The 20736-nt window shown below is 38.2% G+C and overlaps 1 protein-coding gene and 1 long non-coding RNA gene across 3 annotated transcripts; one reads left to right on the top strand and one right to left on the bottom strand.

Annotated features, from left to right (window-relative positions):
- Positions 1-724: 724 nt before the first annotated feature.
- Positions 725-19392, bottom strand: LOC121865767 (solute carrier family 46 member 3-like). Of its 2 annotated transcripts, none has more exons than XM_042365319.1 (10): positions 19282-19392; positions 12178-12512; positions 8809-8954; positions 8010-8166; positions 6511-6673; positions 5411-5677; positions 4011-4250; positions 3454-3537; positions 2288-2447; positions 725-1435 (listed from the first exon to the last, which is right to left on the bottom strand). In XM_042365319.1, exons 2-10 carry the CDS (start codon positions 12295-12297, stop codon positions 1372-1374), a joined length of 1401 nt encoding a protein of 466 aa, XP_042221253.1. In that variant the 5' UTR covers positions 12298-12512; positions 19282-19392; the 3' UTR covers positions 725-1371. The 2 variants fall into 2 exon arrangements, with proteins under 2 accessions (XP_042221253.1, XP_042221254.1); XM_042365320.1 differs by lacking the exon at positions 19282-19392 and adding an exon at positions 17929-18476.
- On the top strand, positions 9732-11632 carry LOC121865769. Its single transcript, XR_006088816.1, has 2 exons — positions 9732-9785; positions 10994-11632. It is a non-coding gene; the product is annotated as an uncharacterized LOC121865769 (long non-coding RNA).
- Positions 19393-20736: the final 1344 nt, after the last annotated feature.

Here is a 20736-nt window from a genome sequence, read left to right as displayed (position 1 = left end):
TTTATCCTTAGGTGTTACAAATGGGATACACAGATTAAAGAAATTATTTACTCTATTTCCTGTTGTTTAAATTTACAGTAGATTGAAGAGCTGTATGGCTGATAATGGTTGGATGTAAATAAGGCTGCCTCGTATGGATCAATAAGCCTATACTGTAGTTTCCTTTATTCGTATGTTCCAATTAAACACAACCAAGGGATTTATATTAATCAAAGCAAAAAATAAACAACAACATCAACCTTAGAAGAACTTGATTCATTATTTCTCACAAAACAACATTATACAGTACGTCATAATGAAGTGTTGAGGTTCACTGAAGGGAATGATTAGCTTGTGGCCTCCTTGCTTCTAGTTCAACGTTATGAAAAGCACAGTTGTACAATCCAGTTTCTGTAATTTCCCTATATTGTTGGATAAAAGAAATATAGATGCCCCTGATATATGGCCTAGTTTCCTGTTGCCAGTAAGCACGAGGAAAATTAAGGTAATGGCAAATTTCCTCTTGACTTGGTAAATTCAATCATAAAAAAAACTCCTTCGCTAATCCTTCCGGCTAAACTACATCTCTCACTTAGTATGTTAGACTCGTAATTTAACGCTACTCATCTTTTTGGGTTGTGTAAATTATATTATGTTGTATAAGACAAGGGGAATTACCAGTTTACATTAAAACTTACAGCTGGGAAAATAAGAATTGAAAATTCGTTTTATATATTTATATTTATTTTATTTATGAATTAATATATTAATTTTGTTCTTAAATATAAATCCTATATACATATATTTGTGTAATTTTTAATCAACTATTATTCACATATTTATTCACTCAACGATTCATTCAATATCACCCAATGTATCACAAGAAGACGATCATTTGTTTGGATACAATTTCAGAGATTCAAATTTGCTTAGCAAGAGAGCACATGAAAACAGAGGAAGGTGACCCAGTGTTGCTTTGTCTAGGCTCACGAACACTATACTTACAGCTTTCTGGTAGAGTCGCTCAAGCCAAGAATGTCTGACGTTAAAGTAGATGATAATACGGTAGGTGTGCGTGTTCTTGTCACTCCGTTCATTGTCACTGAGGTTCATGATTCTTCATATTCTCTTCACTTTTCGAAATGTTCTTCCCATTTCATATTGTAAATCAACACTTCTTCCAATTTCTTACATCACCAGCAGGATACTTGATCGCAGTGTGCCTGTAGTTGTTTTTGTTATTACTTCTCATTGAGGTACCTCAACCACCATTCACGTTTATGTTTTTCAATACAACATCCAAAACAAAATATCTCCGGTGAACATTGTGGTGAACCGCGAATGATTTGTCACAAGTGTTGGAGGTAAGGCTGGGTATCTGTGTACAGAAGTTCATTGCAGCAGTGGCTGTAGCTCCCCCTGAGTGTTCATTTTATTCAAGTGCCAATGAATATATCTATAAAGTGATTAAAAGATAAATTAATAACGGTATCAATAATAATAATAATAATAATAATAATAACGGTAATAAAATAATAATAAATATAAACAAATTTATAATAGAGATACAATAATTCCCTACTGTCAATTAGACTCTTTTTAACGTCAACAAAATGAAACGAATTCTGAATCGCTCTGTATTTCATTAGTGGAGTTTGGCAGAAAATATCTTCGTGTAGATCAATTTATTTTGACCTACGAAAATCAGTAAATTTAGGACAGTCGCCGATCTTTGATTTTTTGTAGCCTTTAGATACGAAGTGCTTTACCTTTGACCTCTACAAATAAGATGGGGTGTAAGTCCAATATATGAAACAGAGGTCGATTCTTATTCAAAGTTCTAGCACTCTCGGAAGCAAAGTACACTACCTGTACACCAAGATATCTGAGGTGAAAATTTATCTTAACAATTGGAACAATTTTGGAATATTTCTTAAAATTATTGTACAATTTAAATTATTCTTGCAAATATGCACAGAAGATGATTATTTCCTCCTTAGGCAAGTTTCTTTATTTCCTGTGACAAACAACTTTTATTTACACTGTGACTATTGATGCCCCAAGTTTCCAAGACGGTAATATTGAGAAAATCAGTCAACATGATCCTAACACAAAAAGCACACGAGGTACTGTACACTCCGCCCATATATGTCGGACGGACAGACGAACAGGACAAGCCTAGATCTAGGGAAGGGACATGAAATCAATGATGATTATCGTATAAATAATAATTGTATCTTAACAATATTCATTATTTGAAAAATCAAACTGAATACAAATCATAAGAACTTAGAAACATAATCCTTACCCGAGGATAGTGGTGGCGATAGTCATGCAGGAGGCGGCTACCAGGAAAGTGAGGCCCGGGCGGTGGGCAGCAAGGAAGACTGGGTACACCATGTCGAACATCAACGATCCCAACAGCAGCGACACTTGAGCCATCGACTGCATCACCGTCAACGCACGACCTGCCACAATATATAAATACAGTACAGTACATATACACACACTAGATGGGGAACCCGCAGTTGCCAGAGTTTATTTTTGAGGGACAGCCTATGTCCTTGGCTACACTATTAGCTATAAGTACACAACATCCATCCGCTACACAGTCTACACTATCATTTTTTGCCACTACAGATTAAAAACAAAATCTGAGCGGATGTAAGTCCTGCCAGCGAACAGTTACAATGGAACCCCCAGAAAACCCTATTACCATGGCAACACCAAAAAGTTTATCACGTGGACCCAGTCACAGATTGCTCACACGCGCGCACACACACACACACACACACAAAAGCACATATACGCACGCGCGCACGCAGGAAATCCATACTCTGCCTCACAGTTGCTTCAGGGTAATAAGGAGATAAATTAAATCGGGTCTGAGGGTTGGAGAGAGTGTCGTGTTTTACTGATCTTCCTTATTATTATTATTATTATTATTATTATTATTATTATTATTATTATTATTATTATTATTATTATTATTATTATTATGTTTTCGCCCCCAGGCATTGATGTGGGTCATTGACCTGTGCCCGGGTGAGCTAATCCCGTAAAAAAAAAATAATAATAATAATAATAATAATAATGATAATAATAATAATAATGGAATAAACTTGCTCATAATTTTTTGGATATTCTCCTGAGGTCGATGACCAGTACGTCACACCAACACTTGTAACAAAATGCTCAGGTTACTGTACTTCAGTTTGAGGAATGATTAATCCAATCTATCCAACGGCTACGAATGTTAACGTATGTTGGCAGTACACACTGCCCTGACCTGACTGACATATTTGGTGTTTAATCATCATACTCAAGTTGCCATCTTCGTCCAATCAGAGTACTCATACTGTCATCGTTGTCCAATCACGGTATTCATACTATTACCCCAGTCCAGGTAGAGGTCGGGACTAGTACCCTGGTGCATCATTTATTTGTCCCTCACCTCCCGTAACTCAGACACACCTTGTTCATCGTGATTGACGAGGCTGGAGATGATGGACCTCAGCACCACGAACAAGTACTGACCGAAGATGTCCACGAATGGTACTGTAGAGAAGAACAGGGGTGTGAGTACGTTAATGCGCTCTTAGGTTATATAGTATTAAACATTAACATCTTAAAACATGCAAGGTGTTAAAAGAACATAGTCATCTGGAGACACATAGACAGTGACATGGAACACACGAAGACTTTTATATCAGGCTGTTAGAATATTATCGACTGCCAGAGGTGATGAACGACAGCTGTTTTCTTTTCGAACTTGATAAAACCAATTTGCTTAATCATGTGAAATTTGTTTACAAAATGGCAACCTATTAAATCAATTTCGTTATAACCTAAAAAATCATGAAATTAAAAGAAAAAACTAGCTGATGGATTTTAACACTTACTTGAAACAACACTGTTTTTTATTTTTATAACTTTATGCAGTACATTCTAGTTCCATACACAAAAATCTGAGAGACTAAACTACGTTTTTCTGGCTAAAACAGGGTTCCGATTGGAGATGAGTCACTTACCAACGTAGACCCAGTAGTGTGAGGAGTTGAAGGCGAGGACGATGAAGGCAAATATCCGGGAGACTCCGCCCAGGAACCCCAGAGTAATGTCATTCAGGTTAAAGGCTCTACGTAGTCCGGGCAGCACCAGCAGCAGCGATACACCGTTCACCGTGTTCTTGATGGCCAGGTAGTCTGAGTACTGATCTAACGTGAACTCCAGTTTGGTCTGCATATACAGGTACAGCAGGTCGAACTCAGCTGTTATTTTATCGAGATAGAAATGGAGAATACATTCAATAACTCGCCCCTTTGATTTTGTTTACGTGTTGTGCTCGTACATACTGTAGAATTTCGGACATGTGAAAAGTAGTCCTATCTATTCGGTTTTGTGTGATGCGATATAAATTATACTTCAGTAATTTCTAAGTTCTTTTGATCTAATTATATAAAGAAAATTGTAATTTCTAAGACATGAGATAGTCCGAGATGAGGAATTCTAGAATATAATATGCAGGTACTGCGGTCCACCTGAGAGAAGACAATATACCCAAGTTAAATATGAAACTAAATTATCTCTTATACACACACACACACAACTAAGGTCTTTAGCGCGTAACAAGATAAAACTCTCTTCTTACTGGTGGGGGGGGGGGGAGCAACCGCAGCAATGAAGTATTAACAAATGCCCAATGGCGGATATTGGGTAACTGGAGCAGCCTGTGCTGGGGGCGGCTCTCAGGGGAATTGAGAATTAATACTGACTGATACTAAATAATGAACAATATTTCAGTCTGCACCTGCTTATTTTTTTTTCTATATATTGAAAAGCTTATTTTACATTTGGAAGGTACCACACAGAGATGTGTGTTATATATATTTACGGGGATTAGCCCACCCGGGCACAGGTCAGCTACCCACAAAGGGACCTGAGGGGGCGATTTTTTATTTATTTTTTAACCATAAATAAATATATAAATGGAAAAATAAACCAATTCAAGAGTGAGAAACAATATATATATTGTGGTGTCAAAGTAAGAAAAACAATTGAGACCCTGCAATTGTGTGTAAATGAGGCAGAAAGTGAGTTAGATCACAACTTGGGACTTGGTCACAATTTTTGTGATGGCATATATATTTTTTCAGCATAAGACTACGTATATACTGTATATTGTTTGTGTATGTATTTGTCCACTGTTTCGAGATAAAAAATTGTTTTCTCCTTTTTTTAATATTCCAGATGTATGAAACAGTAAGCTTAGACTGTTAATTTGCACCCTGATTAAGTGAGACAGACTCAAACATCCCAAATAAGGTTAGGTGACTTAGGTCACTTCATCGTATCTCTTATATATCTGTTATAGTGAAATGGTCGCTGGAAGTGTTCGCACAGGTATGTATGAAACGGTCGCTAAACTCACCAGCATAGACGACAGCGATGAAAAAATCTGCCACTATAAGCAAGACGATGGCTAAACGTGTGCCGGCAGCCCTCTTGCGGAAGGTTACGGAGATGGCACTTCCAAAGTCGCGGACCAGAGAAGGAACCCATACTCGTCGCCGCTGAGAGCTGACCGGAACTTCTACGCTTATGGTCGTAGAAGTCGTCTTTCCGTCAGGTACTACTGTACTGTCAGGCAGGATGAAGATGATGTAGAGTATTGCCACCACGAACACACCCTCGCTACCTGTAGTATTGTTATAATGTTATTACTGTGTTTCAACAAAGGTCTTTAACAGCGAAACAAAGTTAGCAATACACTATTTTTTTTAGTCCAATAAAATTTTAAAAAATATACAAATGTGAGAGATAGAACTCTATATGCAGTAGTAAATGTGATTAACCTCTAAAATATAGTCTAAAAATGAGTCATGTGTTTGTGTTCGTGACAAACGAATGTTGCTGTCATTAAATAATTATATTCTCGCTGTTTTTATCATTATTAATGTTGCTCCTAAAATTTCCACTACTATTACTACTACTACAGTACAACTGTGATTGGTACTATTACAACTGCTGTTGATATTGTAGTTATCATTATCAGTACAATTATATTTACTTTAATTATTAGTATTGTAGGTGAGATATTACTTGTAGTAGCAGCAATAGTAATGATGGTAGCCGTCATCATAATAATACTAAGCCAGGACTAACAAGAACAGCAAAATGAATTAGAGCAGTAACAGAAGCATTAGGAAAAGTGGCAGTAATAGCAGTAGTAGTTACGGTAATATGATATTACTGAATAAGGTTAACAACTGGTTGCCTTGTATTAGATTGATATACTGTACTTAACGAGCGCAGTGTTGTTTTAGGGAGGGAATTGGTAGTTTCATGCGGCGATAAGAATGATTTTATCGTCAGTTTTAAGTGAAAAATTGTCTATTTATCGAGACAGGTTGTATCTATATACTGAGAAGAGGGGGTTACGTCTGCCTGCTGAGCTGCTGGTGGTAGGCAAGTGAACTATTCACTGACGAAGTCTGATTTACTCACTGAAGAAAGGTATGATATACTCACTGAGGAAGAGGTAATCGTGTCGGCTTGTGATATAATGGTTGAGAATGGCCAAAGCGAGAGGTCCCATAGCGCTGCCGAGAAATACCGTAGCTTCCACCACCGCCAGCCTCCGAGTGAGCTCTTCATTCCCAACTCCACTCACTACGAAGCTCGATACTGACGACTCAAAATAAAGTAACACTTAAATTGCTTTATGTGTAAATATTGCTTTGTTATTGCCATGTATATACGTCTTGAATACTCTATAACTTATGGAATACTGTACCGGGATGTTAATGGTATTGAACATTTTAATATTACTAATCTAAATCTTAACATAATCATGTATCCACAGACTATAACATCCTCAACGATCTGGTCAATTTAGAAATGACATGTTCTCTTACAAACCCCTCATGAGAAGGTTTATTAAAAAGATAATTTAAAACCCAGGATAATATATACTAACTTTATTTCCCAACCTAAGTTAAGGCAAGGATTCCAAACTCAGGATGATGGCTCACTCATATAGTCCATTGCGCCTCACCTGATATCATTGCTTTATCCTCTTTGCTACATACAGTAATTCCAGTGCCAAAGAAGATTCGGATTATATACTTGTTTTACCTAATACACATTGAGTGATACTCTGAGACTCACTAGTATTTCTGAAGAGTGGATCGTCATCGATACTTTATGCATTAAAACAAGAAAGAGCTCATAAAATTCAATGACAAAAGTAGGTTTACGACTCACTTGTCTTGATCCTCTAAAAATCTAAAGAAAGACAGGTTTCTGGTTATTTTAGTGTTGTTGGAATAATGTATAGTTGCACAGAAATTGTATTCCATTGTAGACGGTTGGGGTGAATCAGAGCCGTAGATAGAGATCTACTGCTCTGGGGTGAACGAGTTCGCCCATTGGACTAAGCCATCCTCCTAGACTCTATCTACAGTAGAGTCTGGAGTATAGAATCCTTGGTTAAGGTGACCCGAAACCATCCCAAACACCACAGAGAACAAGTTAGTAATACTGGCTTCTCAAGATTTGTTAGACTGAGTATTTGAGCAAACCAGAGGTAAACAATCATCAACTCCAGAAAGAACCCACCCTTAAGAGCGACAGTATTAGGGTTGGTGTTTATCAACCCGGGTGTCTTAAGAAATGGCTGATGGTCTCATCCTTCCACGATAAAAATACTAATAATAAAAATGCCAATAATCACAAAAAAATCAATAAAATCAATAATGTTTGAGTGTATACAGAACCCTGCATTTTTTACTTTCTTCTTGCTATTAACATCTTAACATATTTACCAAAATAATCTTTTAAGAAAATCTAAGCAACGTACAGTCGCGGACAAAAGTTCTCTCCCCGTGATGAAACTGAGTCATTGGAATGAATCTCCGAACTTACTTACCATGGCTGAGGTTGTGCTGGTTCATCTCATTTGTGGTTGACACTGTTTCATTTTGGAAAGGAGCGAGCTTTTGACCCCGACTGTACATATTCCGATTTACCTTGAAAACTACAAATCCTCCCGTGAAGCCGTTGAGGACCGCACCGAGGTAGAGGAAATTAAGCGTTAGAGATGGCACGGCGGCCACCACAGCACACACCAAGCTTAGCACCAGTGATCCCATGAACGGCACCAGAATCACCACTTTACGGGAATATCTGTAACACCAACGCTCATCTTAACTGTATATAACATAAAATAATATCACTACATTACGCTACTGCCATAGACATTATGTTGTTATTACTGAACTAAACTAAGGTCTTTAAGCACGTAACGCGTAATTGCATCTTGACTATCTCGGTCTTATGCGAGAGAAACACAACCACCAGGGGCTCCAATACTCGGCTATATGAGGTTATCTTGCACAAGTACCTGAATAAATCAGCACATTAGTATCAGCTAAACGCAGCAGAAGTCAGTAATACCATCGTATACTATTATAATATATTTTGACTTACAGAAAAGTTGAAAGGGTAAGAAAAACATATAAGAATATAACTCAATGATATTATTTTACAACCACGATGGATGTAAAGTAAATATGAGGGGGAATTTTAAACCAAATCTCTAACGAAAAAGTTTCAGCTTAAAGCAACAAGCTCGCTCTAGCAATTTCAGTTACAGTACTGTGCCACTCGGTGCAAGAGAACAAACCACAGGCAATACTATTTGCCTGATATATGTTTTCTGTGATAGATTAATCAACGTGAATATATATTTCAATAAAAATAAAATGCATGGGGTTAGAACCATAATATTGAACAAAACAAAAAAAACAAAAGGGCAAGAGTTTGTACTTGTCTAGCGCGGCGCCCAGCAGCTGCGAGGAGACAACAGACACCAATCCAGTGATGACACTCATCCACATGACGCGACGTACAGCGGCCGCCTGCACCCACCGCATCTCCGCCGCCACCTGTGGCTCCCAGCAGTCTTCACACACCTAAACATCCACACAAGTTACCTTCACTAACTCTTAAATGATAACAAGTATTAATCATTCTACCAGATATATTCTAAAGGTCTATGTACAGGTACAGTACCTCCGTGAGTGTTGTACCTCCTCAATCACTACCACTCAGTTATAACTTGCAAGTGTACAAAAATGACGTCATTGTTGACCTTAGTACTGGCAGGTTATTCCAATGTACGATGCCAGTTAACATGAACAATCCGTCCTTCATATTTATCATTAGTCTTTGATGACTTTCTGCACTAGCGTAGCTAGGGGGGGGCGGTCCGCCCCGGGCGGCACTTTTGGGGGGCGGCACTTTTGGGTCTGCTCATCACCCATATCTGCAGCTACTGGAGACGTTAATCCATCCCTTTGTATCGGCGGCAAGTTAATCCTTGTCGTGTCTGACCTAACACCTGACCCACATCATCACGGCCACGTCATGAGCTACACCCTTGCTATGCGCCCCCCCCCCCGCCACACACACAACCTGTAACCTGTTGAGGATTAAGGAAACAACTTCAAACAAGTACGCCAGTGAGCTCATGTGGTGTGGGTCAGGTGTTAGGTCAGACACGACGAGGATTAACTTAACGCCGATACAAAGGGAAGGATTAACGTCTCCAGTAGCTGCAAAACCATGCAGTCTCGGGTCATATCAGTTCATGTACAGCCGACCAATCCACCAGTTACAAGCAATTCACTTCAGTTCTGCACAAGTCTCCATCGTGACAAGACGAGGGGAGGCTAGACGACTTTTAAGTTCTCTTGTGTTTTCGATCCAGTTATTTACTTCGTTGGAAGACATAATACTATAAGGTAAGAAATATTAAAGTATTGGTTAAAAAATATTGATGTGACTTTTGCTGCGGTACTGAGATTAAATATTAAGATTTTGTTTCACAGCATTGCGATTTTATACTAAGACACTATCCTCAATGGGGTACAAACAAAAGCCCCCCCGACAAAAGCCACCCAGACGAAAGCCACCCAGACAAAAGCCCCCTACTTTGATCGGGGTGGCTTTTGTCTGACAACAGTAAGGGCTTTCAAAAGTTACGGACATAATTAAATAGTTGAGGGTAAAATATACTGTTCTTCTCTGTGGTTAATTATTGGTTAGGTTAGGGTTAGGTTAAGTTAGGTTAGGGTTGTCAGACAAAAGCCACCCCGATCAAAGTAGGGGGCTTTTGTCTGGGTGGCTTTCGTCGGGGGGGCTTATGTCAGACATCCATTTTCACTGTACTCTGAGTCTGTAATTTTAGATTAAGTTGCTACTTTTTACATTTCCATTGTATTACATTGATACTAGTGTCATTATACCGTGATTTTAGATCATACTCAATAAAAGATAACGGTGCAGTACAATTGTTTTATGTAACGGATTCCTAACCTAACCTAATATATAATATATATATATATATATATATATATATATATATATATATATATATATATATATATATATATATATATATATATATATATATATATATATATATATATGCATGCAGAAACTTCACATCATGAAGAATAGATGCACAATAACCACTGGAGAAAGGAAAGACAAGCAGCAAGTACTTTCGTTTAATACATCCTCAGGCAGAGGATGTATTAAACCAAAGTACTTGCTGCTTGTCTTTCCTTTCTCCAGTGGTTATTGTGCAGATATATATATATATGCTGAGGAAATGCTATTTAAGAAAAAATGTTTTCCTATGCATATTACTTTTGGAATAGCGTTTTTTTATATTATGCAATGCCGAAATAATAAATAATGTACGTAATACATTTTAAATTTTTTTTTGTAAATTCACAAAAGCATTCTTTTGCTACACAGAGCTTTTTTCTTAATGTGTTATTTGTTAAAAGTGTAGAATTTGTGACTTGTGATATTTAGCTTCATCACTTTTATCTAAAGTTCTCGTCATTTTTTTCAATTTTTTTTATCTTTTAATCTTAAACATGCAGTGTGAATTTATTTCTCGAAAAATTAATGTTTTATACTTCTATCACTCTGTCCCCAGATGAAGCGAGCTAAAGAAAGTGGTGCTGTGTATAGAAAAAAGAGAAAGGCAAGAGAGGAAGTATTAAACAAGAATAAAGGGGCACTCTTTAAATACATCAGTCGTATAGAAACCAAATCATTATCAAATTCAAGGGATTCAAGTTCAACTTCAAGCGATTCGTCAACTTCAACTCCTTCAAGTGATGAAGAACATGAAGAAGAAAATATTCCGGGACCAGCTGTGGACAGAGTGGACATAAAAGATGTTGGCCTATGGCCAAGCAAGATTAGCAATGACACACGGATCTTTCTGGTACGTCAAGGTGCGTCTGTCGTTCAAAATCTAGATTCTGATTTTGGTGAAGTAATTCGTGAAGGTGTGTCAACCAAAGGACAAACTAGAAAACTAACACGCGAATGGTTTTTGCAAACTCTGCCAAATGGTGAAAGAATGTTGAGATCATGGATGGTGTACTCCCCTTCCAAGGAAGCTCTTTACTGCTTTTGTTGCAAACTGTTTAATTCTGAGGATGGATTCAACATATGGTGGAAACTGAATCCTAGAATATCCGAGCACGAATCCAGCGCAGCTCACGTTCGGAATTTCACACAATGGAAGGAGTTGGAAATTAGGATTGCTCGTGGAGCAACAATTGATGTATTTTTTGTGGGGGCACGGGCGGGGGGGGGGCGGCAAACTCAAGGGCCGCCCCGGGCGGCACACACTCTAGCTACGCCACTGACTTTCTGACTCATACACAAGTTGATGGTACCTGTACTGTACTTCGTTGTGTGACTATGAAAGCCCATCTACAGTACTGTAAGCTCTAGAGTCGCTTTTTAAAGCTTTGTTATATACTGGACGGTGATAAGTGTATCCTCATGTTTTTCTGTCAATGAAAACTCAGGTTAAGTCTTCGTTGTTTATTCAGTTGCTCTAGTCTTATATCTACCTTGATGTAAACAACTGTTGGAAACTTTGTCGTATTGAAAGTTTGAAACCAAACTCATTGGGTAGCAAGTTTTAATTCGTTTATTATAATGCCTACCACCTATTTGTCCAGTGAAAAATAGTGTTTAGTAATTTTATTGTAAAAATTAAAATAATATTATAAATACCTTCAGCATTACCAAAACTCCGTCATATTTATAATTTTCCCTTTCTCCCTTCTCATCAAGTGACAAGCTCCTACGTGTACTCACCTGTTTAGAATAGTGTTCTCTGCACAACCTAGAGAAGATGAAGTCCTGCTGGACGCTGAGTTGCACGATATACCCGACATTGTACAGAAATGACACCGGTTCCACCGTCACCTTGTACATGGCGCACAACAGGTATACCCGGCTTCAGTTCTTCGGTGAAAACAAAATCAACATTTCATGTTGCTGTTACGCTTTACAGCATAAAATCTCATTAGGTGCCTAAATTTCAATGGTCTTGGTTTTAGGAAGCCCTAGAAATCGAGGTTCTTGTGTACCATAAATTCTGAAGTCGAAAATTTCTGTCGAGACGCTTTCAGTGAAATCGAGTACAGTTCCTGTAAAAATAAAGAAAATTTATTACTAAAAACAAATATATTCTCAAGTGTAATTCACACATGTCTATTTTAAATAAAAATAGTGTGTAACACCCATAAAAGTAGCTGGGAAGTTTTCAGATATAACTATTTTTGTTGGGTAAAATACAATTTGTTTGTTTTGAAAACAATAATGCACAACTTCACATCAAATTATTTCTTGCTTTTAGTGTCCTTGTGGCCTAGCCGGTAAGCGTTTCCTAGTCCCACCCAGTAGGTCGAGGGTTCGATTCCATGCTGGTGAGGTCGTTGATTATATATATATATATATATGCAAGTAAATCACTGTAGGTGCGCGTGATCTAGGTATATGCTGATAACCACAACGAAAGAAGAAAACACGAAGTTCCCAAGCGCTTTCGTGTAATTCACATCTTCAGGGGTGAGTACAGACTAGAGAGAGTAATACAAATCAAGGTGTATATATACAGAGGAGGGTGAGACCAGGTCCACAATGGTCAGGTATTAGGTAATGACCTTACTAATCTTTAAATAGCACACAACGGTTGGTGGTCAGGTCAGATGGTCAAGTGACCCGGCCTTCTCACCTGATCACAAATCTTCTTAATTACAAAATTGTCCAGCTTGTACATGCCGTTACTCAAATTCATGTTGGATGCTTCGGTATGTTTAATAAGACTAGATTCTATGATGTTCCTACTATCAATTGAATTACATGGTAATATTGAGGAGGCATTATCCCAGTCAATGCAATGCTTGTTATCCCTCAAATGAACAAACAGAGCATTGGATTCCTGGCCTGTCCTAACACTGTATTTGTGTTGTTTAAGTCTAGTTGCAAGATCTTTACCTGTCTGGCCTAAGTAAAACATATTACATTCCTTGCAAGGAACTTTATAAATGCAACCAATTGTGTTGTTGGGGGAGTTCTTGATTAACATTTGTTTAACAGTGCATGAGTTTTTAAATGCCACATTGACGTTCCAGGTTTTTAGCTGTGCAGGAATGTGTGAGAAATTTTTGTGAAATGGTAATATTAAGATATTCTTATGGTCATGGGTGGGCTTGGGATCAGTTCTATAAAAAGTTTTCTTAGTAATGTTTAAGCATTTGTCTATGAAAGATCTAGGGTATTTAAGGTTTGAGCCAATATTATATATATATTTGTATTCCTCATCGATGAATTCCGGACTGCAAATTCTCAAGGCACGTAAAAACATTGTTGAAAATACTGACTGTTTGACTTTATTATGGTGGGCAGAATAATAATGAATGTATGAACACACATTAGTTGGTTTTCTATAAATACTGAACTTAAAAGTGTTACCTATTCTGTGTATCAGACAGTCTAGGAATGGCAATTTACAGTCTTGCTCTAATTCCACAGTGAATTTGATCGAGGGGGCTAAGTTGTTAAGTTGTGGTAGGAAAGCTTTTAGGTCCTCATTACATGGCCAGAGACATAATACATCATCAACATATCTAAACCAGACTGCTGAAGGTGGTAAAATATTACTTAATAGTTTCTTTTCAAAGAATTCCATATATAGGTTGCTTAATACAGGTGAGAGTGGATTACCCATTGCCATACCAAATTTTTGAGCATAATATTCCCCATTGAATTCGAATTTGCAATCCTTAATACATAGTTTGATGAGTTCGATGAAGTCGTCTTTCGAGACGGGCAGTGAAATGTTATCCAGGGAATCTATGAGGAACTCTAGTAAATCATCAACTGGGACCTTTGTAAAGAGTGACGTTACATCAAAGCTGACCAGTTTAAAATCATGATTAATGTGTAAGTTATTGAGTTTATCAACCAGATCCGTATTATTCTTGATATTGGAGTTAGAAATGTTGCCAACTAGGGGATTTAGTAAAGAAACTAACCATTTAGATAGTTTATAAGAGATTGACCCAACTGAGCTAATGATGGGTCTTGCTGGGTTATTGGGCTTGTGGGTCTTGATTACACCGTACATGTATGGCAGTGGAGGGGACGTTGAAGTAAGATGTTTAATGAGCGTAGCTTTGCCTCTCAATAGGGACTTCAGTTTTTTGTTGAACTGGGTGTTGACAGTGTTGAGAGGATTATTTATAACACTGTCAACACCCCTCCACTTTTAAGTTCAGTATTTATAGAAAACCAACTAATGTGTGTTCATACATTCATTATTATTCTGCCCACCATAATAAAGTCAAACAGTCAGTATTTTCATCAATGTTTTTACGTGCCTTGAGAATTTGCAGTCCGGAATTCATCGATGAGGAATACAAATATATATATAATATTGGCTCAAACCTTAAATACCCTAGATCTTTCATAGACAAATGCTTAAACATTACTAAGAAAACTTTTTATAGAACTGATCCCAAGCCCACCCATGACCATAAGAATATCTTAATATTACCATTTCACAAAAATTTCTCACACATTCCTGCACAGCTAAAAACCTGGAACGTCAATGTGGCATTTAAAAACTCATGCACTGTTAAACAAATGTTAATCAAGAACTCCCCAACAACACAATTGGTTGCATTTATAAAGTTCCTTGCAAGGAATGTAATATGTTTTACTTAGGCCAGACAGGTAAAGATCTTGCAACTAGACTTAAACAACACAAATACAGTGTTAGGACAGGCCAGGAATCCAATGCTCTGTTTGTTCATTTGAGGGATAACAAGCATTGCATTGACTGGGATAATGCCTCCTCAATATTACCATGTAATTCAATTGATAGTAGGAACATCATAGAATCTAGTCTTTTTAAACATACCGAAGCATCCAACATGAATTTGAGTAACGGCATGTACAAGCTGGACAATTTTGTAATTAAGAAGATTTGTGATCAGGTGAGAAGGCCGGGTCACTTGACCATCTGACCTGACCACCAACCGTTGTGTGCTATTTAAAGATTAGTAAGGTCATTACCTAATACCTGACCATTGTGGACCTGGTCTCACCCTCCTCTGTATATATACACCTTGATTTGTATTACTCTCTCTAGTCTGTACTCACCCCTGAAGATGTGAATTACACGAAAGCGCTTGGGAACTTCGTGTTTTCTTCTTTCCTTGTGGTTATCAGCATATATATATATATATGTAAATCCACAATGAAAATGTGGATAAGATAACTCTTGATAAAATCACACGGGAAAATGGAAACAACGGAGCACCTTAGCTTTCGTCTTTATTCAAGACATCTTCAGAGGCAACTGGACTACATGGAAAGAGAGAGGCTTAAATATATAGGGTGACCTTAAAAACATGAGGTCAGGTCATAATGATGTCATCCACTAATCCCCACACCAACACACACGTAGAGGAGCTTAAGAGAAGGGGGGTGACGTGACTGGTCAGGTCAGGTCAAAAATAAGGGACCCACAAAATAACTATCATACACCTAGATCAAAGGTTTTCAAAGCATTTTTAACCTTGGGCCACTGACAAATAAATTTATGTAACATATTATCAGTTTTGAACTGACCATCACTAAGGTTATTTTGTGGGTCCCTTTTTTTTGACCTGACCTCATGTTATTAAGGTCACCCTGTATATTTAAGCCTCTCTCTTTCCATGTAGTCCAGTTGCCTCTGAAGATGTCTTGAATAAAGACGAAAGCTAAGGTGCTCCGTTGTTTCCATGAGAGAGAGCAACCAATTTCACATACGATGTAGTTGGTTTCATACGAAAAAAATAAACCGATTTCTGAAAACTCAATCCGAAAAAAAGTGCTGTGCAGCTGTTCCGTGCCAGGTCACACCTGGCCCCCGTGGAAAAGGATGATGTCACTAATGAGGTGATGCACGAGTGTTAATTAGTCATTGTGCTATCTGTGGAACCCATAATTACATGCAAGGCATTGGCAAAGGTTTAGCTAAACACGTAGCAAAAAGAACAAACTATGTATTCACGATAACAACACGCACAAAGGACATGGTTGTGACAGGGGGAACACACCCAACTAGTCTGAACTTTATCCAGCTTTCAACTGATGAACTGACTCAGGGAAGGTGCAGGTGTTTGGCTGTAAAATTATTACTGAACAATTAACAATGACTCACATAGTGACGTAGTGGAATGTAGCAGGAATCTTCAAGAAATAATCTTACAGGAAGTAATGGTACAGAACATATTTAACATTATACTCATATTATTATAATGTACATGGGAAAAACTTTTCATGGAACCCTTATTATTTACTACAAATTTAAACACTACAGGGGAGAATGGCCGCATAATAACGTTACGTAATTGATAATACTTTGAGGTCAAGAATGACGCTTCAGTCGTGAGTCCGATTTTTTAAGCGTTTGAGTAGAATTTTTTATTTTTCCTGATTACGAAACTTTTACCCTTTGAGCTAGACTTTATAAAAAAGTTTGTGTTCGAGTGCTTGAAAAGGAGAGTACTTATTAAAACTGACAGCTTGTGAGAATGATAACCAAATCTTGTCAGTAAGATAGCCCATTACTCTGATTACAGCACCACAAGTACTATTGGCTCAGAATAGACTTGGTGCATTAGCCTATAGTCGAACACCCTCAGTCCTCTGCTCTCCCACAATAGAACAGTTTACCAATCTTAAACCGTGGAAGCGAGAACAGTAATGAAAGTCAGAATAGCCTTTGAAAAGCCTATCAAGAATATTTGGACGGTTCAACATGACTGATCTCTTTCCCCCATCTTGATACCCTCTACTTGGGGTGGCCATTGGATATATTAGAAACTCCACCAACGTTACATCTCTCTATTTATCCGGTTGAAATCAATAAGTTTAACTTTTATTTTTCATACATTGTGTAATTCGATGTTGGGTTATTATCGAACGTCTCCCTGTGCTAAAGGTGTACCAAGGCATACATACGTTTTCAGAATTGTTACGCAGACTCGAGCCAAAATATTGGAGGTTACCATGGAATGGTTGACGGCTGCGTTAAGCCACATTTCATGAAATTTTCCTTAAACATGAAAAACATGCACCTGTCTGGTAAGTTGTGTACAAACGTGCAGTGGGGACGGCAACGACGATGATGATGATACGAAGAGACGGCGCCTACCCTACAATTCCATAAATTGTTGAATTGACACTAAACAATCGAATTTGAATGCTTTAAAGCCAGATCCGTCATCAGCGTCTCGAGTAGTACTTTTGTATGAAATTTGCACCAATTCTAAACGTTGATCACTTGTGCTCAAACACAAAGTAATGTAAATTTTTTGGAGGGTCTAAAACACTTTTTTATCTGGAAAGTGAAAAGAAACGTACTGAAATGTTAAAGTAAGTCTTTATTCGTGGTAAAACATATAAAGACGTGATTTAAAACTTACAGATATAACGTTTGGCAAATATTCTAAATGTGTTTTAATAATTATAGGAGCACCCTAAAGCAGGGTGGCATTTATCACTAACCTTTGATCTTGACGTTCTTCCTGTCATGACCAAAATACGTTCCGTGACTATTCTAGACCGAGGCCGATCAGGTGTGGAATTGTGAACGCTATCTTACAAACACTCATAACTTGTGTAGCTACAAACATGAAAGACAACCCATTAAATAAACAGGACAGGATTCCGCGGCAAGGAATGAATGGAGACGGAAGCGTGTGTGTGTGTGTGTGTGAAAAAAATCATAGACGTAAGTTAGAGTGTGGGTGTATGCATGCAAGTGTCTGTTTATGCTTGCTATGGTTATTGTGATACGGATGTCGATACCAGAAAGTGAAATTTTTTTCCGCGTCCTTCCATTAACATGGCAAGAGAGAGGTAGAGAATACTTGACAGACGCGTTTGGTGTCTATCAGTTCGTTTACATAGATATCGGTGACACTGATAATGTCTGTTGTTGTTATCTTGTTACCCTCAAGCGACCACACTATGCCTACTGAGGAGCACACACTCAGTGACATAACTAATCACCCACTCCCCGATTTAACCATATGTAACTTATCACCTCTGTTCATTGTATATTTTCAGCTTTCGGGCTGCCATGTTTTCTTAATAAACCGTTAATTATTATTATTTTTATTATTATTATTATTATTATTATTATTATTATTATCATTATTATTATTATTATTATTTCCGTCTTTACTTCTATGTGACAACGATTGATATTCAAACATGCGCGGAAGTCCTCTTTTTCATTTATGTTTTTTAAAACCAGAAATTTTGTAATGGTGTTAAGTAACAGTCAGCATTGCGACACGACAGCAAATGTGAGGGACACTCAAACAGGACGTGTGACTCACTCACTGCTACTCACTAGCCTAGTCATGGGATATTCCTAGATTTCCTGTAATACGCTCCTGTGAGTTGAATGAATTACCATTATAGTTGTCAGAAATTTTCTAGATTCAACTACTGTATTATTATTATTTCACCGAGTTCACGATCACACACGGTATGGCATCGACATTTTGATGGTCACACGGAAAAAAACACAAACTAGGAAGAGTGATTCACTGATGAGGAAGATGGACTGCGTGTTGTGGGGTGGTGTCACTAATTCAGTCATTTCTCAGTCACTCTACCGCTCACTCTGTCTTTCGTACTCTTGTATAATGTCGTTATCGCTACCCAATACACAGTCCCACTCTTCACCATTTACTCTGGTCTTTCCTTCACTTCTGACACTTCTTTTATACGTATGTCGTCTATTCCTTGATTTGCGTATTCTTTTTATCTACTGTACTCTTCACTCTGTTCCTTTTCTTAGCCACAAACCCGCCACTATGACCATTTCTCCTCAGTTGCTCCCATTACCTCAGCAATTGCTGTCCCCACTCCCGGGCACAACGCCAGTAACACACCTCCCGCTTGGTACTGACACTGTGGCCTGAGAGAGACAACTTTAGCACCCTCACTCAAACGATCCACCCGCCAAACTCATTCAAGACGCTCCGCCCACCTGACCGTCAATGACAAACCTTATCTCATTGAGTTCGCGTAGAAAACTGAGTGAAGTGTACTGTACGAAGTAGGTATAAGACATCCATCAAATAGGGAGGTACTAGCCTCCTGGGAGGTAGTAGATAATGACGAAAATTACGATGTTATTTACTTAGACTTTAGCAAAGCATTTGACAGAGTACCGCATCAGAGGCTTCTGAGAAAAATTAAGGCTCATGGTATCGAGGGGAAAGTTTTAAATTGGATAAAATCATGGCTCACCGATAGAACGCAGAGGGTCGGCGTAGATGGTGTTAGATCTGAGTGGGGCTGTGTAATCAGTGGGGTTCCTCAGGGGTCAGTACTAGGCCCACTCTTGTTCATAATCTACATAAACGATCTAGATACTGGGATCAGCAGTGACATAAGCAAGTTTGCGGATGACACCAAAATAGGGCAGCAAATTAATTCAACACCAGCAAGTGCAGCGTACTTAATATTGGAAGAACAAATACTTATAATGTATACAGCCTTAACAACATCAACCTAGAGAAGTCGACTTGTGAAAGAGACCTAGGAGTACTAGTAAGCCCGGACCTACGGCCTAGAAAACAGTGCGTTAATGTTCGAAATAAGGCAAACAGAGTATTGGGTTTTATATCTAGAAGCGTAAGTAACAAGAGTGCAGAGGTCTTATTGCAACTATATCTTGCGCTAGTCAGGCCACACCTCGATTATGCGGTTCAGTTCTGGTGCCCCTATTATAGAATGGATATAAATTCACTAGAGTCGGTGCAGCGAAGAATGACAAAAATGATTCCGGGACTTAGAAACCTTCCATATCAGGATAGGCTAAAGAAACTTAACTTGCATTCCCTAGAAAGACGAAGAGTGCGGGGAGATATGATAGAAGTATTTAAGTGGGTGAAAGGAATCAATAAAGGGGATATAGATAAAGTTCTTATAATATCCGAGCAGGATAGGACTCGGAGCAACGGATTCAAGTTGGATAAGTTTAGGTTTAGGAGGGAGATAGGAAGAAACTGGTTCACAAATAGGGTGGTGGACGAGTGGAACAAGCTTAGCAACTTTGTAGTAAGTGCGGGAACTCTGGAAAGTTTCAAAAGGAGGCTAGATAGATTCATGGATGATAGAGAGTGGTAGTAACTCTCGACAGGAGCTGCCATACACAGGCCAACCGGCCTATTGCAGACTCCTTATTTTCTTATGTTCTTATGTTAACTACTACTACTTTGCTGTCACTCGGAATCGAGTATGACGAGAATGCAACTACTACTATTACTATTATATATTTTTTTTAGAATGGCC

This window comes from Homarus americanus, unplaced genomic scaffold (genome assembly GCF_018991925.1).
Source record: "Homarus americanus isolate GMGI-L3 unplaced genomic scaffold, GMGI_Hamer_2.0 scaffold13495, whole genome shotgun sequence".
NCBI lineage: Eukaryota > Metazoa > Arthropoda > Malacostraca > Decapoda > Nephropidae > Homarus > Homarus americanus.
This window is presented reverse-complemented; position numbering and strand designations above follow the sequence as displayed.